The sequence below is a fragment of the Colletotrichum karsti genome, assembly GCF_011947395.1.
Source record: "Colletotrichum karsti strain CkLH20 chromosome Unknown Scaffold53, whole genome shotgun sequence".
In the NCBI taxonomy this organism is placed as follows: domain Eukaryota; kingdom Fungi; phylum Ascomycota; class Sordariomycetes; order Glomerellales; family Glomerellaceae; genus Colletotrichum; species Colletotrichum karsti.
Window position 1 is genome coordinate 255,444 of NW_024065953.1, and position 10,682 is coordinate 266,125.

Sequence of the window (10,682 nt, forward strand, 5' to 3'; positions counted from 1 at the left end):
CCCCCCCCCCCCCCCCCCCCCCCCCCCCCCCCCCCCCCCCCCCCCCCCCCCCCCCCCCCCCCCCCCCCCCCCCCCCCCCCCCCCCCCCCCACTCGACTGTCACTTTCTGCTTTCGGCGAACTGAGGGGGACTACTACATAGTATGCTGGACGGTGAACATGGTGTCTCGACCCCGCCGTCCACGTCCCCCCGTCGCGCTTGGACCGTAAGAACGACGCAGCCCGTTTATTAATCCAATGTTGCGAACCGCGGGACTAGGCGACCTGGTTTGACATTCCGACGTTGAGATGCTGCGGATTCTCAGAACCGTGAACCCGTCGGTGAGTGTACGAATACATGCTACATGCGAAGTACAACATCCAATGCGACGGGAAGGCTGGAACGGCAGTTTGGCCAGTGTACCAGTGTCTGATACGGATGATGGCCTCTGTCTCTCCCTCCCCACAACGGCAATACGGCAACAAGCGGCACCGCGACATGTCGGTGGAGCGCTCTGAATCCTTCAAGGGGGATGGAGGGGCATCATCATCATCATCATCACATGGCGCTATGCCGCGGTCGAACAGTCGTCTGCTGCATTCCATTGCAGTAGCACCAAGACATCTGGTGCCGTGCCATAGCATGGTATACCTGATTGCCGATCCACCGAATTAGCGTCTACCTCGGGCATGGGCAAGACGGTTCGAAAAGATGCCGAGTTAATTAGACTGAATCATTACCTCAGCGTGGTTTCCTAAGCAGCCGGCGCGACTGCATAGCAACAATTCCTTGGGCCGAAATGTTTAGGGTATCTAGATCTGGGGTAGCATCTCCAGAGGAACTCTGACGAGGATCCGGAGCTGGGGATGCAGAGGAGAACGTGGAGTGTTCAAACTGGCTGGGAAAATCATGTCGAAACGTGGGGGAGGAGCATGTGGTCTGTATTGGTATCATACAGTTGCTGCGGCACGGAGGATATCATGATGGTGGTACGGATATTTGTATCCTTACGCCTCCAGCTCTGTGTGCGTTATTACATGGACATGAAAATGAGACAACACCAGGAATTGCTGGCCTGAACCGATTGACGATCCACAGTTGGCGCGGTAAGGTAGGCCCGCATCGGTGATGAGATTCTCACGAAATGCCGGTCAAGCATCAAACATGCCAAAGAAGAGAGCACCAGTCAGTTCCGAATGGGCCATAGGCAACGGGCAATGGAACGGGCAACGGGCAACCCGCTCGTCCAGCGGCCGCACCTACTGAACAAGAGGGGCTAAAGAGACGCAGTGGATACGGTGGTGCGACGTGTGAAGACTACTTACTGTAGTAAGGTAGTGGGAGGTATGAATACTACTAGTCTCACGCGTACGCAATACGGATGCTGGCGAGACCGTTACGAGACTGCAAGTTATTGTCAAGGTGGCCAGGCCAGCAAGGGATGCCCTGAGTAATTGGCGGGGGTTTCTTCTTTTCCCCTGCCTGTTCTTTTGTGAAGCCGCGAAGCGCATTGCTTGCTGCGCCTTGATTGATGATGATTGATTCATCGCCATCACGGCTTGCTTGCTTTGGCTGACTGAGAGCCGAGGAAGCATACGGGCGACGAAGAACAATAATGACAAAAATTATGAGATGAAGCTGGCGACCAGACTGAATGATGTTTACCGTCTCGATACCGTCTGTTCGTGATAAGGATGAGGTAGCCTTGAATTCCGTGACATCAAATTACGCCATCCATCCATCGGCACGCGTTGTGAAGGGCGCCCGTCAATGTGTCACGCCCAGGTAGGTCCAAGCCCACGTCTGCGCCCGAGACCATCGACGGCGGACTTGGACGAGGAATCGGTGGCGGATGAGATGGAGATGGAGATGGAGACGGCACCGTGGGAGATGCCCGGGGACGGAGATGGGACGGAGAAGGGACGGAGAAGGGGGGAATTTGTGGGTGACCAACAAGCGCGTAATCCCTGATTGGATGAGGTGTGCTTAGGTGCCCTTTACGAAGTACAGTGTACCGGTACGGACCTGAGGGGAGGGGGAAGCGGCAGCCCGGCACCACGACGGCCACGACGGCCACGACTGTCACGCCTACAGTCCACGGTCCATGGTCCAGGTTGGGATCCATTATGATAAAGGGCACTGCGGCTGCTTTGCTTGTCGTGACTGTCTGCAAGACCACTTTAACGACTATGTAGACCGGGCCGGGCGGCTGAGGGCCCAGTTTAGGAGGATGCTCTGTGGTTTCCGTTTATAACGGGGCAAAACAACAGCCTATAACTAGCGCTACAGGAGAGGGACAGAAAAACACATTTTTCACATGGTCCAGACTTTAGATCCCAGGCGCAGGCGCAGGCGCGACTGAGGGAATGAGAAAAGCGGGCGAAAAATAAAGACGACAAGAAAGCAAAAAGGAAGGAAAAAGGGGAGGGGGCTATTAAGGCAGGGAATAAAATCAATCGCCAGACCAGAGCAGGGGGGCCGGGAAGTCCTTGCTCTTTCAGGAGTATCCCTGTCTCTGTTCGCCTCCACCCCTTCTTCGAAATGTTCCATGAGTTCCATTTCCCGTCTCCGCCTCCTACAGGTGCCTTCCCTGATTGGGCGAAATCAGCAGACGCAATGCTGCTATTGGGTGTCTGGGCCCCTCTCTCGAAGCCTTCTAGCGCCGCATGGTATGGGACCCACACCCACACCCACACACACACACACTTGCGCCTTTTGGGCTGGCAATGTGAACCTGGAATGCTGGGTACGAAGACCTAGATACCTATGTACCTAGGTAGGCAGTGTCTTCCGAAAAGAAGTGACTCCACTTCTTCCGGCTCACATTCCATCGTGCATTCAAGCGTTGTGTTCCTTCCTCCCCAGGCTCTCCTATCTGTACCTATGCATAAGGTCTTCCGTTCTGTGTCACCCGCCGTCTTCCGTCCGTCGTCTCCCGCCTCCTAGCTCTTCTACGCTCCCTTCCATTTGTTCCATTCTACGTCTTCAGGGTCTTGGGCAGTACGGATACTGGAGACGAAATGCGAGATGCGAGATGCCAGATGCCAGACGCCAGACGCCAGACGCCGTTCCGCTTCAACTGTCCACAGCCCACCCCGTGTCACTCATTATCTATGTCGTCGCAAGAGCAACGCGTCACTTGTTAGTCACGACCTGGCGTGCCTCCACCTCCATACCTAGGCATCCGCTCCGAGTACCGTAAGGTATGCCTGTGCGTGGTGTTTGCTGCTTTCGTGCCTTCTCCCTTCCGCCTCTATGTAGGTAATGATTTGCCTCTCTTGACCCCTCCAGGACCTCAAGCTCTGGAGACCCAAGCTCTCCTGCCTCGCCATACTGAAGTAGGTTGTCTCCTTTGCTTACCTACACTGCAGAAGTTTATGTACCACCACAGTATGTGGGCATCAACGGGGGTACTATGGTAAGATAGGTACCTGAGTGAGTATCCGTACGCGTCAATAAGTATGTCGACGACCAGCCAGCGCAGCTCCCACCACGGCTCGGGCGATAGTGTGCCTTGTACGGGTTATCGTAAGGCTCTGACGGCGGGTATTTTCTCAATAGGGGACTGGCACCCTATGGATGATATATCCGTAGTCCAAGGTAAAAGACATCTGATTCGATGTACGGTGTGCCGTTTCCCACCCTAGTCATCAGTCATCCCTGTCTCATCTCTTCATTTGTGCTGCACGGTGGTGATGAGGTGGGCGATTCCTTCCTTATGCTAGGTACCTACCTACCTGCCGCGAATGCCCGCCCTGATGAGGCGAAGGCGAAGGCGAAGGTGAGGCAAAAAGAAGAAGTGGATACCTCATTAGTACGTACCTACCTAGGTTACCTTACCACCCGACGCTCCCTTGCCAGCTGTGTTGTGCTAAAGGCTCGCGCTAAGGCGGAGGTTCCTCAGGTACCTACCTACTCAGCTACCTGGACCAAGGTACCTCAGGTACTTACGGACCACTGGGCTCCCTGGCAGATGGCTCCACCAGTGTCGGGTACCCACGCCTAGCATTTCTTGCCCCGAGGTACTTACGATACGGCCGTCGCCGCCGCCAGCGAAAACAAAGTATGGATACCTAGAGTAATGTAGACGAGGTACAGAGTACCTACTCGTCGAATTCGATTGACACTACATCCGTATGCGCAGGTGAAGTGAGGTGAGGTGAGTGGCCCTGGGCCTGGGGCCCTGCCTGGGACCCTCTCCGGGGCCTGGGGTCTGCGAGGTGAAGGAACTGGATGGGACTGGGACTGGGACTGGGACTGGACTGGACTTTGACTGAGGAAAGGGACGGCTTGGGGGACCTGAGAATTTGGGACGGGACGCTTTTAGCTACCTCAAGTCCTCTCCTTCCTACCAAGCCCCGATCTCCATCATTCCCACCGTTACCTCGCCTTAATGCTTTACCCTTCTCTCCCGTCCATCCCTCGACCTACCTTACCTACCACTCCCGTACCCGATCCGCCTGAACGTTCGCCGGCAATTACTTTCTTTTCCTCTTCTTCTTCTCTCACTCAACTCAACCTCGCCAACTTGTTCGACATCGACTTTCGCCCACAGTGATACCCATAGACAAAACGATACCCCCGTTCCTTCGAACAGACGAGCGAGTCTGCATCATATCCCACCACCAACCACCAACCACCAACCGCACGCCGCCGTATTTCCCGTCTCTACGCATCTGCAACGCGCGACCTCCCTCGACCTGATCTCTCGTTCACTGCTACACGCCCGCTCCCGCATTCTTCATCGTACGCTACCGACGAATTCGACTGTATCGTCCAAACGCATCGCGTTGCGTCCTTTTCCTGGATCAGCATCCTCCGCCTACCTACCGAGAACCGCCTAACCAGCAACACGTCAGTCACGCCGCCATTCTGCAAGCCACGAACTCCCACGGATTTTGTTTTGTATCATAACCGGATCTCGCTTCAGAGAGGGTATTGGGCCGCAGACGAATCTGTGGCTTGGTCGCATTCCGTATAGATCTCCACCAGCATTCTGCCAGCCGCCCGGTCATCTTGGTTATAGGCCCATTCCTATCCTCGACGGACTGTGGCTCGCGACATTTCTGCAAGCGGCATTCTGCTCACCCATTGCCGATTGCGACGAGTCAATTCCATTCCCGTCACCAAGACACTTCTAGCGTCGACACCACTGTCTTAGTGCAAGCCTCCCTGAGAGAAGGGCCCACGCCTCTTCCCCCCTCCCCCAAGGAATCACTCTTATCTGCAACGCTCCCCGGGCTATTTACCTCGCGTGGACCCCGTTGCTCCAACTCCTCAGCTCGTCCAGTCACAGCTGCTCTCTCTCTTCTGGTCTGACGCCTCGACCACGAAACAACATCCCTCACGACTGTTACCACCCCTGATAGCGAATAGGAGGAACTCGACGTTGGTATTTGAAAGGACCAAGATTATTCGACGACAAATTCGAGCTACGCCGCCTCGTCCGCTACCAGACCTCTACCACCACCATCACGACTAGAATCTAACTCGGCACTTTCGACACCACCGACGGCCTTCTATGGGGTCTTTGAGGCAAGTCTAGGCAATACCGACTGCCCTTTCTCCAAGCCTTTCGCCCGCTGTTACTTGAGAGTAGCACATCCGGCACCTGTCATTGTCTGTTGATCAACTCGGCGTGGAAATGAAAAGGTCCAGGATACGAAGACATTCCCCCGTCTACCTGAGTCCATCACCATCGCCCGAGAGGGAGCTGTCACCGCCCAGTCCTGCTTCAGCTGCGGGCTGGGAATCTAGAGTCATGTCAAGGTCTAGGCCCAACAGCGGGGGCTTACTGCCGGGCGCTGTTATCCTGACGCCGCCCTCGCTTTCGGAAATCCTAGCCAACACTTCTTCTCCTCCGTGGACGCTTGCTGCCTTCATGGCCTATCTCTCACAAAACCACTGCCTGGAGACCCTCGAATTCACCATGGACGCCGAGCGATATCGCAAGGCCTACGAACAAATCATCACCAACGATGAGTGGATCGGTGACACGGGAAATGAACACGTTTGCCAACTATGGGATAAGTTGATGCAAGCCTACATCATCCCTTACTCTCCTCGTGAGGTCAACCTTCCCTCGCGGGTACGAGACCGTCTCATGTCCCAGACCTGCTCACCCGGCCCACCTCCGCCTTCGGAACTCGACGAGGCCGTGAAGATTGTTTATGAGCTGATGAACGACTCGGTTCTCCTTCCGTTCATTGAGTCGGTCATGCCGGCTCATGGAGATGTGAACATGGAGGGCGACGTCAACGATGCGAGGCAAGGGCGCACGAGAGGAGCCGATGATACAGGAGCCAGGTTAGAAGAACCCGGGCGGTCTCCCAAGTTTCTTCCTAAGCTGACCATTGGGCGTAGCGGAGCTACCAGCCGATCCGCGTCGGCTTCCGGTGAACACACCGAGCGCGAGGGACTGACGGATGACAGTGGAAGTGCCGCTTCACCTGGCATGGAGCCAATGACTCCTCCCACTACTCCGCCTACGTCGGATTGGACCTTCAGCACGTCACCTGGCGGTCTCCAACGCGCCATCACCGCACACAACAACGGCTGGAAAAAGGTCGGTGCAAAGCTCGGCTTGGGAATCCACCGCAAGTCTCGCTCCAATCGCCGGAACAATCCTCCATCCTCCGCTCCTGACGGAGACGTTGTCATGGCTGAAGCAAGCCACAGCAACACCTTATAGGAATCAGAGGTCATGCCACCCGCTACATCCACCACCCCCGCAACGTCTGCTTCTCATCTCCCCCTGGAGGGCCTCTCCCGTGTCCGTCACCTCTTGAACCCTTGGGAGGAGCCTCACCCTGGTAGTCGACTGCCTCCGGCACAGAGCAGCCAGGGTTGCGAGAAGGTTGTCAACACTGGTTCATACCACTTGAACGGTGGACGTAAAGGTGGCATGGCCGCAAAAGATTTCGCTCCATTCCATCAAAATCGGCCTTGGCTGGTGCGACGGTCGATCCGTGTGCGAGCACGAACTAATACCCCGGCCCCCCTCAAGATCACCACCGAGATCACCGAGGATCAAGACGCGAAGTCCGCTCCGCTGCCGGCTGTGCGCGACGTTCCTGTATCTTCCCCTGCGTTGCCAACGCCCATCGTCACCCCCGCGACCCCCGAAGTCGGCGTTGAGGCGACGGAAACGCGGTTCAATGGGCCGGCCGTCGAAGAGGTGAGGCCGAGCGAGCTGCCTCTGCCCGCTTCTCCACCAGTGGATTGTCAGTTCACGGACTTCTCGAACCTCCTTGGCATCAGCTTGCAACCGGAAGAGGCAATCGCTGTCGATACGGACGAGCGCGAATCCTACTGTCACGCTGCTCCTGGTCAAGATATATACGGATGGGACGCCGAACTCAATCGACAAAGTAAGCAGTTCAGTCCGTGCGACCAGGACTACCAGTACCGGCGAACGAGCATGACCAAGCGTAGTCTCTTGCATCGCGTTTTCAGCATGGGGCCTGTTCCGAAGGATGTCGATATTGAAGTTCGCCGGGCAAGCAGCAACTCCAGCTAGACGGCATTCACGACTACGAAGCATCACGAAACTGAAAGAATACATCGCGAGGTATCGATACCATGTTTTCCGCACGCAGTCAGGCGTGTGTTCAATTTTGTCTTCGACAATTGTATTTTGGCATTTGGTCACCATTTCGGCGAGAAAGATATCATGATTGCATTTTTCGGGAAAGAAAAGGGAACGATAGACTTGGGTTTGAGCATTTGGATAAGGAGTTATTATGGCATTCACAAAGCCTGGCCTGGAAAATCTCATGACGCATCGCGAGGAGCTTGGCGGGAGCGGTTGATTTTAAAGAGAGGGGGAAAAGCATTAGTTTCTCTCTTATGTTCAGGGGAGCGGCAAGCTCCCCTGGACAAAGCATACCGGTATTTTGGACGGCGAGACGAGGGTTATGACCAATGTTCTGTGGTAGATGTATATAAACATGCCGGAGGGAGATTCTGGTGCTTGCCACACAGCTCATTTGAACCTCCAAAACCAATGACTATACGAATGATCACTCTATGCTCATTTCAACTCGAATATATATTTCTCCCGTGTATGTAACGGTCAGTACTGTGAGAGTCGTTCTGGTCACATTTAGAAGGGGAAATATTGTCATCAGTGACTAACTAACACGAGGCGGCTGATGCAGACGCGAGAATGCAGCCCGTGGTTGGCATGTACTCTGTGTTGCGAAGGTCGTGAAGCCAAACTTGCTTTTCCCGACAGGCCACTCTGCGTCCAACACCGCATCGCGCGCATGTTGTCCGTGGCACAGGTAACGAACAAGATCCTTACTCATCGGCAATCCCATTATGACGCGAGTACATCTTATACTCCAGCGAGCTCGCAAAATCAATTCTGCCTTGCTCGACTTGTTTCCTAGTGGCTGCGAGCATCGGCTTGGGCAGCCCCATCGACTCGAGGAAGGCGACCGCTAATATATGTCAGCCAATCAACCCACGCAACAGAGGAAAACAACTCTCACTTTCTCTCCATTCCAGATCTTGTCGGTGGCCATCCCACTTCAGCTCCTCGGTCATGATGTCGATTATTCTCGGCAGAGCTTCGAGCGATGCCTGGGCGTTCAAGAAGGCAAGTCGCGTACGTCGAGCAAGAACATCGACCGCCGTTTGGGCATACTCGTGTCTGACGGCATACCTCACTTCTCCATCGACGAATGGATACAACTGTGAGATTCGCTCGCCGCGGGCGGGGAAGCGCTTGTCCGTAGGCCGGCACAAGGCCGCGACGGTCCAGGCCCGGTCGCCGTAGCTTTCGGTGAGGTGTTTTGCGACCTCGGTCTCGATTCCGAAGTGCTGGATGATGTTGATGAAGAGGGTCTTGCTGAAGCCGTGGGCTCCGATAAGACGGACCTCGTGGGACTTGCAGGTGCCGTCGAGCATGGCGCCATCGTCGATGAATTCTGTACCGCTGATGCGGGGGGCGTTGGTGACGGGTTTCGTCTGGAGGCCGAACTCGCCGATGGCTGCATCAACGCATTCCTCGGCCATCTGTCTGTAGGTTGTCCATTTTCCGCCAGCGCACGTAAGCAGACCCGATGCCGAGATGTCGACGAGGTGGTTGCGCACGAGAGATTCTGTGTTCTTGGCCTTGGGATCTTTGACGAGAGGGCGGATTCCGGACCAGGCGGCTAGAACATCACCCCGCCTCACCTTAATGTCGGAGGAGAGATAGTGGCTGATCTCATTGAGAATCCATTCGATGGACTTCTCATCGGGTAGTGGATTGGGAGAGATACAGGAGGGCTCGTCAGTGGTACCCGCAATGGTATTTCCTTGCCATGGCAGGAAGAAGATGACACGACCGTCCGAAGTAGAGGGATCGATGAGACCCATGTTGGAAGGACTGTAGTATCCAGGAAGCTGTGGCATCAACTTAGCCAGTGCAGAGAGAGAGAGAGAGAGGTGTACCAGGCAAGAACGGAAGGCTCACGATAACATGGACCCCGGAAGCCGGGCTAACGATGGCCTTGCAGCTGGGCTCGTCCATTTGCCGGATAGAGTCGGTAAAAGGGCCAGTGCAGTTGACGATGCACTTGGCTTTGACCGGAATATCCTCGACCTGGCTGCCGTTTTTCCCAGCGACCAGGTCCTTCACGGTAGCACCACATAGTCTCCCGTGAGCATCCTTCTGGAGAGAGACGACCTCCATGTGATTGACCACGGTAGCCCCGTAGAGCGCTGCCGTCATGCCGATGGACACGTTCATGCGGGAGTCGTTGTGGGCGCCGTCGTAGTAAACAAGAGCACCCACAAGATCGGTCCGTTTCAGCATGGGAAAGGCTTCGAGGGCTTTTGACCGGGTGAGGAAGTAGGAAGACTCTATGCCCTCGCTGCCTGCGAGAAAGTCGTAGGCTTTTGTGCCGGCCCAGTAATAAGGCGCCTTCCACCACCGGTCGATCGGCAGCATGATGGGAAGCCACATGCTCAGATGAGGCGCCGTCTGCAAGAAGTATTTGCGTTCTTTTAGAGCTTCTTTAACCAGCTGGTATTGCGCATAGTCGAGATTCCAAACGGCCTTTTCTAGGTATCTCACACCTCCGTGGACGAGCTTGGTGCTTTTGGAGGATGTTCCCGATGAGAAATCGTCCCTCTCGACCAATGCCACCTTCAATCCGCGAGTCGCCGCGTCGAGGGCGACTCCCGTGCCCGTGGCACCACCGCCCACGATCAAGACATCGTATTCTTCGTCCGGCATCGCGGAACTGAGCTTTAACGCAGCGATCTGCTCATCTCGGGACTTGACTTTTGGGAAGCGAGGGAGCTTGAAGGTACCATCAGCGCCGTAAATGGGAGGGGGCACAGCGGCGGCTTCGAAGCCGGGGATGTCGCGGGGTCGGTAGCTGTAGTAAACGATGGCACTGCCAATAGTCACAGCACCAGCGAAAGGGGCGACTCGGCGCAGAAGACGGGCGGATCGCGCAATGGGCGCCATGTTGCCGTCGTCTCTTCTTCCTCCTTTTTTCCCCTCTTTTTTCTTCCCCCTTTCGTTTCTTTCTTTCTCTGACCAAGTCGGACCGGCCTATCGGGGCTGCAGGTCGAGGTCGGAGTTGATTCCGGGGAGAGACGGACGCCGAGCTGGTGGTGTCACGCTTGTCAACGCATGGAAGACGGAAGAAGACGATGCGAGGGCGATGATGAAGCAATAGAGATACTGCTTTTCGATGGATGGG

At 55.6% G+C, this 10,682-nt stretch overlaps 2 protein-coding genes across 2 annotated transcripts; one reads left to right on the forward strand and one right to left on the reverse strand.

Annotated features, from left to right (window-relative positions):
- Positions 1-5,740: 5,740 nt before the first annotated feature.
- CkaCkLH20_12026 (regulator of g-protein signaling) lies at positions 5,741-7,498 on the forward strand (the record flags this gene model as incomplete). Its single annotated transcript, XM_038894740.1, has 3 exons — positions 5,741-6,285; positions 6,343-6,544; positions 6,671-7,498. The coding sequence occupies 3 exons, from the start codon at positions 5,741-5,743 to the stop codon at positions 7,496-7,498; spliced, it is 1,575 nt and encodes a 524-aa protein (XP_038739997.1).
- Positions 7,499-8,280: 782 nt separating this feature from the next.
- On the reverse strand, positions 8,281-10,444 carry CkaCkLH20_12027 (uncharacterized protein; the record flags this gene model as incomplete). Its single annotated transcript, XM_038894741.1, has 3 exons — positions 8,281-8,423; positions 8,475-9,372; positions 9,443-10,444. The coding sequence occupies 3 exons, from the start codon at positions 10,442-10,444 to the stop codon at positions 8,281-8,283; spliced, it is 2,043 nt and encodes a 680-aa protein (XP_038739998.1).
- Positions 10,445-10,682: the final 238 nt, after the last annotated feature.